The sequence below is a fragment of the Austrofundulus limnaeus genome, unplaced genomic scaffold, assembly GCF_001266775.1.
Source record: "Austrofundulus limnaeus strain Quisiro unplaced genomic scaffold, Austrofundulus_limnaeus-1.0 Scaffold57, whole genome shotgun sequence".
Classification (NCBI taxonomy): Eukaryota; Metazoa; Chordata; class Actinopteri; order Cyprinodontiformes; family Rivulidae; genus Austrofundulus; species Austrofundulus limnaeus.
The window spans coordinates 1,939,009-1,958,512 of record NW_013952459.1 but is presented as its reverse complement, the minus strand read 5'-3'; the positions used below and the strand labels follow the sequence as shown (position 1 = coordinate 1,958,512).

The 19,504-nt window shown below is 37.4% G+C and overlaps 1 protein-coding gene across 2 annotated transcripts in view; it reads left to right on the top strand.

Moving 5' to 3' along the window:
* Positions 1–19,504, top strand: part of pappaa (pregnancy-associated plasma protein A, pappalysin 1a) — an 88,822-nt gene that overhangs the window by 45,660 nt on the left and 23,658 nt on the right. For both annotated transcript variants that reach the window (XM_014009390.1, XM_014009389.1), the window contains exons 11-14: positions 8,970–9,080; positions 10,693–10,828; positions 11,143–11,356; positions 15,380–15,554. In XM_014009390.1, the coding sequence (XP_013864844.1) occupies positions 8,970–9,080; positions 10,693–10,828; positions 11,143–11,356; positions 15,380–15,554 (636 nt within the window). The remainder of the gene's footprint in view (positions 1–8,969; positions 9,081–10,692; positions 10,829–11,142; positions 11,357–15,379; positions 15,555–19,504) is intronic.

The window sequence follows — 19,504 nt, the reverse complement described above, 5'->3', positions numbered from 1 at the left end:
GACTGCAAACTTCCTGGGATCTAACCCTGCCTTAGCACTGAAAGGAAAAGTAGTTGAGAGATAAGATAAGATAAGATAAGATAAAACTTAATTGATCCCACTGTGGGGAAATTTGCACACTGTTGAGTTACTTTCTGCTATTACAACCATTATTGCTGTCGTTTCTCTGCCCTTGCTCACAGCTTCTCTCTGTTTCCTTCTTTACAAGTTTATGTTTTGCTTTATGTTCTCAGTGAGTGTTTTTACAGTACAGACATAATTTTAGGGCAGCGAGTCTGACAGTTGCCCTCTCGCTTTCCCTTTATCCCTTTGGTTTCCCTTTGGCTTCAGACACTTAGTGCCGCTTTTATCTAAAGTGGTGATTTACAAACATCAGTTTGTGTCTGCAGAATTCAAGTTGGCTGTTGCCAGTTTGACTAGCCAGCTGGTAAATATTAAGACCATGTGTGTAACTATGTGTGCGTGATTGTGTTTGTGTGTGTTTGGTAGTTAAGGAGCTCAACTCATCTCTGTGATTGGCTGTCAGGAAAAGTGAGAATTTGTTTTGTTCCATCATTTAGCGTCTGTAAGTCAAACAACAGTTTCAGTCCATGTACGGTAAAATATTAGCGAGGTTTGGAAACCGACAAAACGATCAACCGTCAAAATGAGAAAAAGTTATTATTTGGCATATTTATTGCTAAAACGAGCTAAATATAAAAATAACTCTTTACAGTGAAAATAAAAAATATTCACAAGAACATCAGGTCTTAGATATTTTGTATACCGTAATTTTCTCTACACATAAAACTAAACACAATTCTTCCTGTACTTTAATACTTTAATGCACCTTAAATATAACTAATTTACAAATAAAATGCAACAAAATCCACACAAAGAAACTATTGTATCTCTATTATTTTTCAAAATTAAGAAAATCATGGTTAGAATAAATGGTAGGCTACAAAAGGCTATCTTAGTCGAAGCGTTTTTTTTTTTTGTATTGTTTTCAACAAATATCTTTAATCAGTTTGAAAAACAGAAATCATTTTTACTCTGAAATGAAAAAAATATAAAATATAAAAATATATAATGAAAAAAATTAATATGAACAGAAATTGTTGCAATCCATCCATGAACAAAACTCATGACAGTCATAATACTCATAATGTAACAATTTCAAATACCTAATCAAATTATTTGTATTAAGGCTAATTTAAACTTCAGGTTGCTGTTTGTTTACAGAGTTAGCGAAACACGGATGCTTCTTATAACACACGTGTTAAACACAAGGCCCGTGAGCCAAATGTGGCCCACGAGTGACTCCCGTGTGGCCCGTCAGGGGGGCACAACCCCCCCCCCCCCCCCAATTTTTTTCTTTTTTAACTTAACATGAAATTTGTTTCTTATATCAATGGTAAACTTTAAGTTTGTGGTTAAATGCAACAAAATTAATTTAATAAAAATAACTGAAATAAAAATAAATTTAAAAAAATCCTGTCCCTGAGCTGTTGGCTTGAAGAAACAGCAATTTAGTTGGATATCACAGTAATAATGTCTGAAAATAAGCTGCTTTAAAGTCATCATCAAACATAAAGTAAATCTGCCATAATGCAGCTACTCACTAGAAACTCATCAGCGAGTAAAACTTTATTTGTTTTACTTTTAATAATATTTCTGTATTTATTTAAGATTTAGTCAGTCATACACATAGTTCTTATCAGTGTTTAAAAGAGGATGTGTTAAAACTGTTTAGTCAAAGTTAAACATGAAACATCAAAGTTCAAGACAAGTGGCCCTTCAAGGGCCACCATAACGCTCATGTGGCCCTTGGTGAAAATGAGTTTGACACCCCTGTTATAACATGTCGATCTGGAAGTTGTTGTGTAATTAGAGGTGATTAATGAATTATCTGACATCATAGTTTAGTTCAGTGTTTACACTGAACCTGTTCCGGTGCCTCTTCCTATCGCAACCTGCTGGCCAAATTTTTTTTAAACTTTTTACTTTTTACCTTTGATTGGTCAGAAGTTTGTGGAAGTATTGTATATGCACTGTATTTTGCTTCAACCATTTACTTAAAAAAATGCTTCCAGATGCCGCCCATTTAGGCTACCCAGAAGCAGACGTTTATAAAGATAGTCAAACGGCCAAAAACTCATGGATGGTGATAAAACCAATGTTTTTCCCCAAAGAAATCTGTCTCATAAAAAGTCGGCTCGGTGCATCTCAGAAACTATGAAAGGTGTGTGCAAAACAAATGCTGAACAACCACTTGACCGTGCAACGTCTGGTCGGCTGCCGATCGGCTGCCAATTGACCAAACTGAGCGCTTTTTAATCTTGCAAGATGAAAATTACATAATTGCATCTTGTATTGCCTCCAATTAGAACTCTGTCTTGCAAACCATGTTGGTTTGCATTGTGTGACCCCAGAAGCCGGTTGTTATCCTTGATAGAAAGGAACGTTGGTTTGAGAGAGGAGTAAAGGAAGCCATCTTTGTGAAGAAAAACCRTCCACCATTAAACAGAGGTGGAGGCCTTCGTGTCCAGTTGTCCTCCTCCTACACTACATACACATAGCAAAACACGGGTCAGGTGATGGGGGACATGACCCTCTATGAACAATAGAGCCAATCAAGCCTATTGTTAATCGATGGCCCTCTTTTGCATGTGACTAACCTGTTTGTCCAGGTGGAGGCAGTGCTTATAAGGCTGAGCTCACCTGAAAATCATCAGACTGAAGAAGTCTCTTGGAGGAGAGACAAAACATTTAATTAAGAAGAACTCATCCAGAGGACCTACTTATTTTTTCTTTTTGATTTTTTCTACCTGGATTACTGAGATGCATCAGGATAAACAAACAAAAAAACAAACAAACAAACAAACAAACAAACAAACAAACAAGTTTCCTCAGATTCACTATGCAACAACAAGAGCCTCTCTTCAAATGTCTGATACATCATGGAGTTAAAAAAAAACCAAACAACAACAATCTATCCTGCTAACGCTGTTGTTGTTTATATAGATGTCTGAAATGGCACATGATCCACTGTCTCTGGTTTTGTTTATGTAGAAACCAGCCTTTATACTTTCTCATCTGAGATGTTTTTCTAAAGGGTTTTCATAGAAAATTCACCCATTTTATCAGTGCTCATACTTCCTACACTCTCCAGTGACATCTGTTTTTGCTTAAATGACAACATTTATTTACCGTCATTGAACAAGCAAATGGGAATATTTGCCACTCTTTATGTGTCAGTCCTGACAGAAACTCAGTTTAAGTTTTATTCAGCCAGCCAGCTGTAAGAGGCTCCTTAAGGTCCTGAGGTGACCCCAGAGAGAATAAAGGTTTATTGATGAACAAACAGAATTTGAGTGCATGGAACAATGTACCTGAGTACCAGATGGGTGCAAAATTGGACTGCTATTAACACCTTTCCACCTATTGTCAATGACAGCATCAAATCAATGACAAATTCATCTGGCTTAGTGTGATTCTGCTTTTGCATGGGGGATGGAGGAGTTGTGGGATGAAAGGAAGTGTAATGAGCCATGGGGCACATGTGAATTGCCTCCCACTGGTGTGATGCTTTTTAAGAAGGGGGGATGTTTGCCGGAGGGCGGGAAAGTCAGAGAGGAGGAGGGGTGCTCAGAAAGGTCTTGGCTGTTGCCACTTTCATTTACACAAGGAAGTTGTCACTTTACAACTGAAGAAAATAAGCTTTTCTCAGCTACCTTTCTGTGAAGGGTTATCGTTGATAATGTCCAGTAAACTTTTAGTTTTTATGTGTTTATTGATTGGTTATATTTTTATTCATTAAAGTCCCATTCATACAGAAACATTTTTACAATTACGTAAAAGTGTTCTCTGTTTTTTCTTGTTTTAGTCTTGTGCCCACATGAAAACAGCGTTTCCATAAAACTATGATGTCACTGACACACCTCTGACCTTATCTACGACTCTAAGCTTGGCAGACACAACAACGACACATCACAGGCTTGTGTTTGTGCTGCAGACATTATTTTTTCAACTACAGCAAAGACTTTGTGGACTGCATATAAGTTCAATGTGTTCATTGAGTAGACAAGGCTGATTAATAATACCATTGCTTTAAAAAAGTGAACAAAACCCCTATTATATCAAAACAAAACCCCTATTATATCAAATAATATAAGAGCAAAAAGCTTCATTGATCTATCAGCAAGTCTAAGGTAAATGTTGCAAAAAAGCTTAAAACATATATAATGTTTACATTTCAAAATATGGAAAATGGGAATAGTTAACAGGCATGTTTTTAAATAATTTACCCTGATTTTCTTTTAAAATTGTGAGGATAATGTGCCTGAAATTGTCCAATATGTCTGCGTACGTATTTGGACAGACATGACTCAGACAACACTGGCCCGCATTTTTGTGGTCTTGTCTTTTAATGTGACACAAGGCAGATGCTCCACTTTGTCGTCAGTCCAAGAACGAGTTTGGTTCTTGGGTTTGTATTTGTGTTCTTCGTCTTTTTTTGTCTTGTTGTATTCACAACTTGAAACATAAGGCTCTTTCTCAAACCAACCCAATCTGGAACTTGTGCATCGTCTGTCCACTCAGGTGACTTCTGATTGGACCGAGACAGCGGGGAGGGGGGAGGGGGGTCGAAGTCAGCCCACTCCTCTTTAACACAAAAACCAGTTTCAGAAAATTATCAGTTATAGTTAAGATGATGATTTGCCCCAGTGTTGCCCAATCATAGAGACACTAACCTGCATGATTTAGATCAGGGATAGTCAGTCTTGGTCTTTAAGGTCTGCAGCCCTGCATGTTTTACTTGTTTGCCTTCTCTAACACACCTGATTGAGTCAGTGAATCACCTCTTCTGCAGAAGCCTGAAAATCATCCATTCACTCAAATCAGGTATGTTGGAGCAGAGAAGCATGTAAAACATGCAGGGCTGCTGCCCTCAAGGACCAGAATTGACTATCCCTGTTTTAGATGGTGGACCTTGAGGACCAGATTGGGCACAACTTATCTTTACTAAATCTTTATCTTAAAAAACAAAATAAAAAACATGTTGACTGTTCTTGTGTTTGTTTTTTTTTAAAACTGTACTTCTTGTTTCTGCCACTTCAGCTTTGAGCAGAAAGGTCACATCAACAGATTCAAAGGACAGATATACTGATGTATAGCTGGTCTGGCCAGTTTTCCATGGTGGCAGGATCTTGCAGCAGAGCTTCTCTAGCAAAACTCTCATGTTACTGGTGTCTCATTTCACCAGCTCAGGGCAGCTGGCGAAACTCACTGTCCTTGACTGCATGCCCTTTCTTCCACTTATTTGTGTTTATCTATTGCTCAATAATCTTTTACGATCTGTTATATGTGTTTTTTGGTCTCTCTGCTACTTTTTCCTGCATATTCAAATGAACTCTGACATCTTCACATTCCTGTTTTCTTCACATCCTTTCAATCTTGGTTTCTCACCACACTTTTGCAATGCTAATGAGGTAACACAAACCCCAGATGGGGTTTTTGGATTTTCCTTTTTGTTAGCAGGGCACTAATTAGGTGACTTTGGCATAATTAAATTTGTCATGCCGTTATTGATGTTTTAAATTCACTTCATTAATTTTCCTCTATCATCATTTTTTTAACCATGTGTACGCTGGTTTTGAGCCAAAACTCTGAGCAGAGATCGCCAGACCTCACCGTCTTCAGGCGCTGGTTCACAAGTTGATTTTTCCACATCTAGAGAGAAACCAAAGAGCCATATTTTCACTTTAAACATCTCTGTCAATATAACATTTGATCATCACATTACTTTTTTATCAGAGCTCCTGTAAAAAAGAAACTGATATGAATGATAATTTACCTTTCTAGATCTTAAAGTTTGTCCGGCTTCCCCAAAACTCTATTTTATAAACCTTTTAAATCAGAGTGGGTATTTTTTATGACTAGATGGGATCTATAAATGGGCACTTTTCACAAAGTAATTGAAGTGTGTTCATGTTCTTCTATCACTGCTTCAGATTTACAGACATACACATTTTTATTGTCTTGAAAATTTCATATATGTCACATTAAGCTTTATTACTCCAGAAAACAGTTATTTTCAATATAAAACTGTAACAGTGCAAAGACTACCAGAGCATTTAGTCTTTAAAATTTGTTTTGTCTTTTATGTCCCTCATATAAGTCCTTTGTTTTGAATGATGAAATGGAAACTTGTGCATATGAGTTTTTGAGAAAATGTAATAATTGCATTTTTTTACCCAATAAGAAATATCCATCCATTATCTATACCCGCTTCTTCCTTTCAGGGTCATGGGGGTCACTGGTGCCCATAACCAGCAGTCACTCTGCAAGGGGTGGGGTATGCCCTGGACAGGTTGCAAGCCCATCACAGGGTCACACATTCACTCTCTCACACCTAGAGACAATTTAGAGTTACCAGTTAACCTAACAGTCATGTTTTTTGTCTGTGGGAGAAAGCCAGAATGCCCAGAGAAAACCCATGCATGCATGATATTCTTTTTTTATTTTAAAAAAGATGAAAATTAAGGAACAATATCAGAATACAATTCTATACATATACACTGCTCAAAAAAAATAAAGGGAACACTTAAACAACGCACGCTAACTCCCGATCTTAATCAATGAAATATTCGCATTGAGTACTTTGTTCTATACAGAGTTGAATTTGCTTCACAAAAGTTTGATTTACTTGGACTTAGCGTGCGTTGTTTAAGTGTTCCCTTTATTTTTTTGAGCAGTGTATATATATTTGTCTTTTATCTAATTTTATCTTATTTAAAACAACAGAGACATCTACTTAATGCTGTTTGAACTGTAGGTTTTTGTTTTTGGCTCTGTTGACCTATGTTGCTGCTGCTCAAGGGCAACACAGTGGTAATCTGAGGTCACATTTGATGACTTTAAATACAGCATACAGGTATGGTGCTCTACACGTGTTTCACCTGACACATCTGTCTGTGTGGTTACAGTTTTTTACTGGTACAAAGGGATATTTGGCTATAAGAGTGAAAACTTTTGACTATAACTTAAAACATACACCTAAATAAAAACAATTAAGCTTTGCTGTAATCACATCTTGATTGCTGCGTGGTAATAACATTCAAAAACCAAGAACAACCTTTAAGGTGGCTTTTGTTGAAATATTTTGGTAAAACAGTACTTTATTCACCTGCAGACATACTCTTGCAGTATTAAATCACATTGTTCAGACATTGGCCAAATCACTCACGTCATCAAACTGGAGCTTGGAGTACATGGCTACACGGCTTGTACACAGGTTTGAAATGATCTTTAACAGGCCAGAACATGGTGAGTACATTAAACAGACACTAGTACAAAGCATGAGCAGAGACAGAAGGGAGAAGGATATGGATCATGTGGCACATCACACAAGATGCTAAAGTTTGTTGACAGGACAAAAAAACAATCGGCACTTCTCACAAGGCACATCTGCTAAAACAGCTGCAAAGCAGCTGACAGATGTTTAAAAGAAGGGGTCACAGCATTGTCTGAGGGCCAAGACTCTGACCAAAATATGGTTTTATTCATTGAAATTTATGATCTTTTCTTAATTTATTCCTACATTTTGATCATTTTTTAATACAAAAAAGTGGAATCTTGAATTAGTTCCCTACATACCCTGGTACATTCATATAAAAATGTGTTTGTGTCTTCACTGACCAACTTTACTGTGTTCAGAACCAAACCAAACCAAACCAAACCAAACCAAACGAAATCAAACCAAACCCAAGAACTGCAAAATGCTACCAAAATATTTGTGAGTACGGAGCCTGCGAGGGGACATGTGGGATTTTTTTCTTTTGCGTTCCCAAGCAATACTATTGCGTTACCTCGCAATACTACTGCGTTACCTCACAATATTTTGCATTGCCTTGCAAAACTTTTTGCGCTACCTCGCAAAATTGCTTTGCATTCCCATGCAAAAGTTTGTTTTGTAAATTAACTGAATTAAATCAGACTTTTATTTTTGAAATATCCGGTTACCAAAACAGGATGTGTCACCACAAGTTTGTGAAATTGACATTGATGTTGTGTGGCTGCACTGTGTTAAAATATCGGCATATGACATACTTCCATGCATGGTTGTGTGATATATATTCATTCTGAAGCTGAATTAAAGTAGTAGGCTAACTCGCTAAGGGTGAACATGTAAATGTGTTAATAAACTGGCAGGCACAACAGTGATAAATGACTTTTGCGAGGGAATGCAAACAGTATTGTAAGGTAACGCAATACTATTGTGTGGGAACGCGAAAGAAAAAAAAATCCCCCATGTTGCCTCGTGGGCTAAAAAAAAAAACTAAAATAAACAAGCAAAACAAACAAAAAACATCACTGCCCCATTGTCCCCCACAAAAGAATAGAATGAAATAAAAGAAAGAGGAAAATATAGAAGTAACTCAACAGGTGGAAAGGTTGTAAGTTTTTGGATGTCTTGTTCAAGTGATGGTAGGATGGGGTGGGAGGTGGATCATCAGACTGGGATCTCTATCAGTAATGAGAATGTTGCCTCGATCAGCCGTGGTGAAGACAGAGCTGAGTCGAAAGGCAAAGCTCTCACTTTACTGGTCTGTCTATGTTCCAAACCTCACCTTTCGTTGTGAGGTTTGCATCCTGACTTAAAGAACGAGATCCCGGCAGAAATGAGCTTCCGTCAGAGAATGGACAGGCTCTGCTTTAGAGATAGGGTGAGGCGCTTCGTCATTCAGGGAAAACTTGAGCAGAGTAGCACCTTTGCATCAAAGAGTCAAGTGAGATGGTTTAGGCATCTAATTAAGTTGCCTCCTGGACGTTTTCAGGGCATGTCCCACTGGAAAGAGGCAGCAGTCACCAGTGATTCTTGAAGCTTTTTAATGGTTAATTATCCACAAATCCATGAATAGATGTGACAGGTAGCATTACAATGAACTCTAACTATAATTTTCTATACTTTTGTGTTTCCCTAGACATGTCAGTCAAAGGTTTTTGATCTATCTGATGGAGTCTCTCAGTACGCATGGTTCCCCTGTCGCGAAGCTGATCAATCAAGTTATGGATATACTACATACTGGCTGAAGGTAAGAATAATATTTATTATAAACAGTTTCATGTTACACCTGAATAAAAAAAGACATTTTGGTGAAATATCACTACTGTTACGTACTCTTCTGCTATTTGATATTGATGAAGCTTTATGTGAATAAGGCACTTTCAGTTCTTCAGGCATTAAGTAATCGATGTTATGCTTCAGCACACTATCAGTTCACCTATTTTATGACTCCCTCCATTTGTGAACCTTGTTAATGTTTCACAGTGAGCAAAATCCTTTTTGTCAGCATGCATCACATTACTTGATTTGTTAATTCGGAATGGAACTGTACAATGATCATAGATGCAGGTAACCAGGTTTTTCACATGTAACTTGTTTTAATAGAGTGCATTATCTATTTAAAGCACTGTCCAATAATTGTACTGGCTGTGGCTGCAACTGGACCCTCCTCCCCCTGTCAGCATCTTCTCAGATATTCCCATAACTTGAAGGAATTGCATTTCTTTTTCTACCAGACAGCATGTAACATTGCCAATACTAGTTGATGTGACAGAATAATTACAAATTTCCCGACAGCAACACATTCCTGGTAAGTTCTCTCCATTGTCCTGAGATGTGCAGTACCTGCAATTTTGCGACTTTACTTCTTGTTTACTACAGCCATGCGTAATGTCAATGTCTGACGTATACACTTTGCATAGCCTGGTTTATTTGTTTCGAGTCAGTTGATGGAAACACATCTGATGTGAATTTCGTTTTTTTTTTGTGACATTTTAAAAGTTTGCTCAAAATGTGCATTAAAATTGGATGGAAAGTCAGCTAGTGTATCTTTATTTTATATTCCCTTCAATCATTGTTTTTATAATCAGCATCGTGTTAAATTAACCCTCCTGTCATTTTGACCCAAGGGCAGCTGGAGCTTGACTCAAGTAAAGGCCAAGCTAGATAAATAAAGGACTCAGTATGGCTGTCCTTTTTGTGAAAACTCTCAGCAACTTTTAACTTGAATTTATAACTCATTAATTATTGAGCCCCTTTGTTGCCTTTGCTTTATTTTTTTTTCTTTAATTTATCCAATACATAAGAACAAAAAGTCCAAATGAGCATCCATACTAATCTGGTTTAACCTTAAACTCATTTTAACAATACTTGAATAATAATGTTCATTCATTTAGGTTCAGGCTGAGCAAATGTCTGTATTCAATGAAAGAGAGCTTCAATAAATCTCCTGTTATAACACTGCCTGGTGTCACTTTTCAAGCAGTCAGTGCTGAAAAGTGATGTGACCTTCGACACCTTGAGGGCCCCTGTGGACACTCACCATTAACCGCAAAATGGCACAATCACTTTTTATTTTACGAGCACTCTAATTTATGGCTCCTCTGATTTGACAAGACATTTATGTGAATAAATATTAGCAGATTTTGAAGTTAGGGGAGAAATGGTTGAAAGCCACTCATCCACTACCAAAATGGTTAAAACTGGAGACATGAACAAGGGAGATGAAGTAATATTAACATTTAGAATTTCATATCTAATGACTGCTACTCCATATTTGGTGTCAGCTTCCTGAAAAAGACTTATCAGGAAGTTTTGGTGAATTTTATTTAGTTGAAAACAATTTGTTTTCTTTCACGTAGGCACACTTTTCTCGACCCATGGTGGCAGCAGCAGTGATTATACATTTGGCTGCGGATGGGACTGCCTTCATTGACCACACACAGTGCAACATTACTGTTCAGTTGCTCGACAGCAAGGAGGGTGTCCACAGTCTGGGTGAGAACTCTGTAGTTTCAAATTTGCACTTTATTCACCTGTGGAATCAGACTGTTAAGCATGACAGAATGGAAAGCTGAGCTCATGTATCTTACAGAATGTGTGTCACTCACATCTTCCTTTTTTTAAACTTCTTGCCAATGTCTTTATTAGAGCACCACCGTTCAACACTAGCATGCTAGTTTATTTAGTCATCACTGATGTTCTCCAGGGCTGGATTAAAGTCTGCCTCAGTCCCTGTCTCCATCTTTGTTTTAATTTCAGTTTACTTTGTTTTGTCTTTGGTTCTTTGGCTTCTAATATCCTCTCTGCAGGTGAGTGGCGTCTGAGCTGCCGCACTAACCCTCTGGTGATCCCTGTGAGACATGACCTGTCAGTGGCCTTTTACCATACCAAGGCTATCCTGGTCATGTTTGCCTGTCGTCTTGTGGCCATCTCAGGTGTCGGCCTGAGGTCCTTTCAGTCTTTTGACCCTATCACAATAAGTGGCTGCCAGAGTAATGAGATCTACAACCCCACAGGACAAAGGTAATTATAAGAAATAATATTAATAATAGTAATGATGAAACACTGCTGGAACGATTCATATCACACGCACATCCAAATTCAAGACACACGAAATCAAATGATTATGTATTTTTAAAGGTTTCCTACTGATGAGGGAACTCAAAACTGAGTGCAAGTCAAAAGAAAATATAGTTAACAAAGCAGCTATATGTTTAATATTTGTTCATTTTTGTCAAGTCAAACCTAATTACAAATAACAAAATAACATATTTATTCTAAAAGTTTTTTTTTTGTTTTTATTTTTAAAAGATATACCTGGGTAGTATATTTCAACAGAAGGAAAAAGGGTGGTTGCCAAAAAAAAGTGACAGACACAATTTGATGTTTTCTAACATGAAGCATTTGATTGGTGAACCAGAAAAAAAAACTTGAACAAAACAAAACAAAACAAAGCAAAAAAAAAAAAAACAGATTTGATTGTGTGCTTTAAATAACATTGTCGGCTACTTATTGAATGCACTCACAGCTACAACTGTAAAACAATTGAGCTCACAAGAATCACACCACAGAATATTTAGTTATTTGAACCTGGGTTGTAAAGCTGCAAATTCCCAACAACTGAACTGCTGCTCTGCCTCCAGCACTAAATATTGTTTACTGTGGAAACTTGGTTTGTATTGAGTTTGGCTATAGTTCACACTGCATGAAAAACAGATTTTTTTCTCATATTTTCTTTAAAAAAAACATCAAATGAACATGTTTCTTCTCTTTTTTTCAGTTCTGACTTGTAGCGTGGTTGTTTGTCTCGTCATGTAGACATTTAAGTTGATGTTTCATATAGTGGTACCATGTTTCCAATGTTGCAATTTTTCCTTTTGTGTTTAAAAAAGTCAACAAAATCACAAGATCTGAAGGTTATTGAAAACAATGATTATTAACTTTAAAGTAAAAGCAAGAGCTGTGGGCAAAACTGTAAAGTAATAACATTTTCTGTGAAAATGCAATGTGAATATTTGTTGAAGTAGATAGTAAAAAATGAGAACAGAAACAGAACAGAAACCAAAACGAGTAGAACAGAAACTAAAAGGTGCAAAACAAAAGTTATACATACAAAAGTTTAAACTTACAGAAGCATTAGAAGCTAAAAACAGCAAGAGTTAAAAAGGAGCAACAATTGCTAAAAAAGAACAAAATGAAAGCTAAAAATTGCTGAATCGAAAAAAAAAAACAATAACAAGAACACATATCACCAAAAGAGGCACAACAATAGCACAACTAAACGCTAAAATGAGCTAACCAGTAGCCTATAGCTAACTGTATCAAAATACAGTATATATTCAAAACTAAAAGTTGCAGAATGACAACTAAAAGCTGTAAAACAGTCTAAAAAGGAAAATAAAAAATGCTGAAGCAGATCCCATTGTATTTCTAAGAATTTTTTTTGAATAAAGTTATTAAAGCTATTCTTAGACTATTTTCGTTGACCTCTACCTGACATTTTCCTTGCTGACCAAATGATATGAACTTCTACCTCCAGATTATGCTTAAAACAAACAATTTACCTATTGGGAACTTTTAAAAAAAGCACATAGCTCCTTAGCTTCCAATAATGTGATAAACTAAAATTGGTCATCAGTAGATCTGTTTGATGTGAAAGATCTGTTTGGTTTTGTTGTGTGCCTGTAGGTCATCCCAAAAGCTCCTAAATAGATTAAAAATTCAGCTTATCTGCATCAGCAAGGAACTTTTGTTTTGCACCCACACAATGCTTTCTTCCAGCTTTCTTGCTGACTTTTCTTTCTTTTATTCTCTCTCCTCTCCATCTCATTTCCAGATGCTTTTTGATAACATTATGCTCATGTGCTGTGAAGTCAAATCTCTGCCAACTTTTCTTGAGAGTGAATAATTTTCAATAGGTTTGTGACTTGATATTGTGTGGTGTCCTTACATTAGTTCAGTGATGACTCCAGGTTGAGTCCCTTAGTCTCTCTCTGGTATTGATTTGTTTCTGTTCCTTGATTAGTTCCAATCCATCATCAGACTCGTATTTGGTTCACTTCCCAAATTGCTAGTCTTTCCAATTTCATCTTACTTCTTCTTCACTTTCCTCTTCTCCCCATTTCTCCCCATTTCACATTTAACAGAGCTGATCTATCCCCTCCTGTCCTCTCATCCTTTACTTTCACATCAGCTTATTTCCCTGCAAACTGCCATCTTCTGCTCCTTAATTCTACCCTTTTTTGTGCCTCCCGTTTTTTTTCCTTCTATCATTCTCCTGAACTGAACTGCATATTTCCCGTAACACTTATATGCCTCCACTAAACACCACATCCTTTTTTAACTGAGCTGTTAACAACAGGATCTATTAACATGACTCAGTTTTATGCTCTACACTCATTTGTAAGCATACGCCCATGTATGTTTTTCTTTTTGGCCTGATTTTTGCACTTTTTTTGTTTACACTTTTCTCCCCCCCCCCCTTTTTTTTGTTTTGAAAAGTTATTTATGTGTGTGTATTTATTACAAGGGATATGTTCATGTAGTGTGTTGTGTTTTCCCTTTTCTGCTTCATTTGCCTATCTCTCTCATTTATCATTTTCAAAAGGCAATTGTACTTTTGTTTCTTGGTTTAGTTTCATTTTTTTGTTTTTTTTTTTATTGTGTTGTCTTTGTAACTTGTCCTCTATTTTTTCTGTTGATGTAAGAATTTTCTAATGTCCGATCTTTTTAGTTTTGTCCAGTGCCTTGTTTTGCACTTGGATTGGCCTAATTAATTGCTGCCATCTGCATATTTTATTAGTCATTTCACTGTATATTATTTTCTTAGTTTTGTGGCTGTTCCTTTTAATTACCTTCCACATGATTTTTAGACTTTCTTAAGCTCTGTCCAGTTATATATTTTTATTTCTTTGCTTTATGTTTTGGTTAGCATTGAATTTTCTGCTCCATAGATCTTTAGTTGAAGCTTTAAATAAACTCCCCTTGTCGTCCATCAATCTGACGTCATCCTGCTCCCTGCACTGGGGTCCTCACCTTGCCACTAACAATGACAACATTCAATCTTTTTGATGTGTATAATTTATTCTCATTTTTTCCGAAGAGGAGGAGGAGAGCCATTTTCCAGGTAGTTAATTGTAATTTATGTTGTAAACTTTAGAGTGACGAGTAGGAAACCACAAGGAGGTTTTGTTCAAAGTCAAAACGTCTCCAGAAAAGCTTTCAAGGTTCTCCCCAGTTTGTCCATTAAGATAAGAGTGTAGATGTAGGGGGACTTCAACTAATGTGTTTTAGAAACAGTCTTTTCCGGCTCATTTTTGTGGTCAACATAGGTTCCCAAGTGGGATGGGAATAGAGCAGCACAGAGGTAGAAAATTAAGAGCCTGGTGCAGGTAAAAACATGGTTTTCATCAGGGAGAGAAAGGAAAAAAAAGTGAAAGAGAATGCCTGCATCGGAAGAAAAAAAGTGGACTGGAACAAAAAAACATTCTTGCAGCAAATGGTTTTAACAATGTTTCTCCAGACTTGTATCCCCCCACAACCCGTCCCCGTCCCCACGCCTGCTTCATAAGGGAACCCTATACTGTAGAATGTGGACTGCTGTTAAAAAGGTGCCCTGGGCATCCAAACATTCCAGCATTTAAAGCCTTCTTCATCAGGCTTCTTATACAAAACAGTGGCCAAACTTTGTCACTTTAGCCTGCACATGATCCATCCTGTTGCTCCTTTTTCATAAACTGTGTGCACAGAGACGCCTCCTTTGTGCTCGTGCGGCAATCTGTTCTCCGTGTGGATTATTGATTTGATATGTTAAACAGTCATTGATGGATGGAAGTGGTTCACTTGGTGCATAATTTGTTTGTGAGCAAATGTGTGACTGCCTCCATGTTTGAGTTTCGAGCATTATTTCCCCCCAAAACATGACGGTATCTTGGCTGTGACTTTAAAATGTTGTGTTTTTTTTTCTTTCTCTTTTCTTTTTCTATCGCTTTATTTTTCCCCTACCGACCCCCCACCCTACACACACACGCACCCCAACCCTTGTAGTTGTGTACATTATTCCTGCGAAGCCATTGACTGCCAGGAACCGTTAATCCGCAATGCAGAGCTAAAGTGCAGTAGCCCCGGCCGCCACTTCTACAACGGAGACCGCTGCACCATCTTCTGCAACTCTGGATATGCCCTGCAAGTCCACCAGGATGATGACATCATCAAGACCCAGGTGAGCACACAAACAAGCGTCTATGCACATACACTTAAAGGCAGCGTTAGAGCTCAAACTACAAAGAAACACAAAAACGCATAAATGTCTACATGCAAACCTTTTGAGTGCAAAGAATGTATGCAAACACAACTTCATGACTGCACACTTAAAAATGCACTGATGCAAACGGAAACATACAAATGGCCAAAAGGTGCAAACAAGCATACGCTCTGCTCTCCTCTTCTCTCTCGCTCTGCGTTTTCTTGTCACCTGTGAAAACTAGGCTTGGCAGGGCTGGCCTCCTGGGACAATGACATCATAAGAATCCATAGAGATTGCTAGCTTGGTACACATTTGCAAACACAACTCTGGCTTGCGAATACACGCGCACATCGCAGCATATGCTCTCTTGCTAAAGCATACTGCACCATCATCTCAAACAGTCACTTTGTATTGCCGCTCCACTGGGACGATGACATCATGGTGTGGTGTCTGCTCCCTCTCCCTCGCAAGTATTTGTTAAAGGGCAGAGACTTGCTACCACAAAATGGCACACATTAAATGCCTCTGTATAGATACTGCACACATACAATAAAGCACATCAAAGATGATCCCATGATCAGAACACGGGTTAAAACAGAAACAGTAGTTGACACGACATTGTAAACCTTTTGATTTAAACCCTGGCTGCTATTAAAACCACATACACGCTTTATCTTTCTCCATAGCTTTATAAAACTAAGTGCATTAAAATCTGTTCATGTTCACTTACACAAACGGCTTGTACTTTCATGCACAGTGCTGTGCAAAAGTCTTGAGCCATTTCTTTCTCCTTTTTTCTTGTAATGTTTTAAATTGATCTTAAACACGATTTTCCTCAAGCTTTTTCGAAGTCCCATTCCCATTAACATATTTAATAGATTCTACAGAAAACAAAACAAAAAAATTAAAAGATTTCACACATAAAGATAGACACAGCACCGAATAGGTGATTCCCTCAGAGATATTAGTTAAAAACTCGACATTGATGGTGAGCTGAAGGACATGTGGGACAGCACTCGTGTCCTGTGTCAGGTCCTCCTTCAAAACGTGACTCTCAAATACTTGTCAGATACAGTTCATCTGCCGGAGATACATTTTAGGCCTGACACTTCCTCTTTTGTCCTCTGCTTGTTTACCTTTCTATTGTTTTAAGTACACGCTGCACTGGTGAGAGATACAACGACAAAAAATGTAACCAAAGTTGAACAAAAAAACTTTAAAGAGACCTTCAGAAATCCTGGAGAGGTATTGATTAAAACCACTTGAAAGGACGGCAAAAAAGTTTAGCTTTTTGAAAGGAAAATAGGGTGTAAAGAATTTCTGGGGTTGCTTGGAAACTTTTGCACAATACTGTTTTTTATCCATATTAAGACTGTAGTGTTTGTAGAACATCAACTCCAACAGTCATATGGATTGCATACCCCAATACTCCCAATAATTCTTCATCGACTCTGCACATATTTCTAATTGCATTTCATTTTGATTGACAGCGCGCTGTGTGGCTATTCATCAATGTCAGTTCATTTAGTGATAAATGATGCTTTTCGGAGACAGCGAGACAGGAAAGTATAGAGAAAGTAAAGCAAAGGAGGAGAGGAGAGAACTGAAAAGGAAGTGGAGCTATGCCAAACTATTTTCTTTTCTTTGCCACAAATGATGCTTGACAGTTCAAAGGTATTTAGAGGACTTGTTATGAATAACTTTTTGTACTTATTCACTTAAGCAGAGGGTAAGTTTTCACTTTCATTGCCATAAAATTAGCATACTGATGTTAGTCCAAATCAATAATGTTTATGTCTGTACGATTTGTGATAGTCATCGTTTCTTTATCGTGGTGCTATAGGAGCCTGTTTTTTATTTTGTAAGACAGGTGATATTATGCATAATCAACTATTTTGAGCATTATGTCATGCTATAATGTCATTCCCTCATAAAAAAAACATACGCAGAGTGTTGCTGTGACTCATTCTTTCATGTTTGAGAAATCCTTGAATCTCCTGTGGTAGCCATGTGAAGCTACCTACACACTTGCTGGTGCAAAGCGCCGCCTATTTGCACAAAGCTCCTCCCTAGAGCTCAGTCTGCAGCAGAGCTCCCGCCCCGCAGAGCATCCCTCCCCCGAAGCGTTTTTTTTTTTTAAAATGTGCTGAAGTGGGAAACGCCTCAAATGATAGGAGGTTCTTAATGAGACAGAGACCAATTCCAAAGTGTTTAGATAGGCTATGATGGAAAGTCAGTTTTAATTTTCATGTTTTTCAGATCAAACTGAGGGTAACGTAGTTGATTGTGGTATAGATTTGAACTATGTGCCTGGAAAATACCTAACACCACCCTTTAAAGTTGTCTTAATACCTATTTATCAAATCTTTCTTGTAGTCTTTTGAAGATATTTTTTGGATACTGGCTGCTTTGTCATTCTTTTTAAAATCAGGTTCCCAAAATGACTAGACTATTATGAAATGACTGGTTATCCTGTACAGGGTTTATACTTGGTTCTAAATTGATACTTCCCTGGTAAGTACCATTATGCATTGCTATCAAAATGAAATATAAAAAATAGTGGTGGCTCAAAACCTTTTCACTGTACAAAAGTGAGAGGAAATACTTGAAGCCTCTTGTGCTTTTTTTGAAACATTTTTGCATGACTTAAAAGGGACATAGCAGGAAAAATCCACTTTTTTAGCCATTAAATTCATTTAGTTGTGTAAGGTTGGAGAGACAAGTCTTGGTGGTAAACCCCGCTAATAAACTAGATTAGACTTGTCTTGATGCTGGAGAGGGTGGTGTGAGGCTCCTCGTTTGGATTTAAAGAGACATGGGGTTAGATCAGATTTTGAGAAGCACCTCTGAAAAGGGGTGAAAGAAAGTTATTGTAAGGTGAAATTCAAATCAAAGCATTGCAGTTTCACTTTAGTATATTTAATTAAGGAAAAACATCGACTTCAGCGGTAGTGAACCTCACAGGAGGACTTCAAGGTAAAAAAAAAAGTTATTAGTAAAAAGACTGGTGGTGCAACAAAGTTTATAAACAAGGAAGTCAGGTGGTGACATGGAAGACAACTCTGGGGAAATGTGTGTAGAATGATCTGGCGAGTAGTTGGAGAAGTGACACTGGTTAGCAGGGGTATGTGTAAAGTGGAGGCACCTGAGTGATTGCTTAGTGGGAACAGGTGTCAGGGAACAGCAGAACACAGAGCTGGCTGAGGGAGGGGTGAGAGTTGACACAGAGAGCAGGAAACATGAGGATAACAAAGCACACAGATAAACACCAACTATGACAAACTGATGACCTTTTAAATTTGTACTTACAATATTAATATTTTTATTAATTACACAAGATAATATCAAATGATTTTTCTGGACCAAAAAAAGTAAAAATACATTTGCATCCATTTCAGATTATACAATAAATCAAAAAAATAAGGCAATTAGATCATTTGTATTCCGTTTTTAGGCATTTCATCATTTGCATCTCACTTTTTTTTTCATTCTAGTCCACTTATAAACACACACATGCAGTTCCACTGTGGCACTGAAAAGTGCACAGTCTTGTTTCCTCTCATTAGTCAATTACATTCTTCTTTCACTGATGTCAAAGCAGTTCTGGGAACACCACCTTTATGGTTGCTATCTTAAGAACAAATCTTTTCCCCTCACATGCTCGATTTGCTTGTGCGTGTTTTATTGTTGTCCCTTTCCCTCCCCTATCTTTCTTTCCTTCTTTGAAGCAGTGAAGGAACACTGAGTGCTGGCACTGATCAAGTCACATCTTTTACCTACAGGCTTTTTCTTTTAAAACATTCAACAGTGTTGAACATTGTCCAACATGAAACAGTACTTCTCCCCTCGTTCTTAAGATTAGGCCCACATCAACATAACAGTAAAAACTTTTTGCATCCAAAACATCTTCATGATTATATATATAT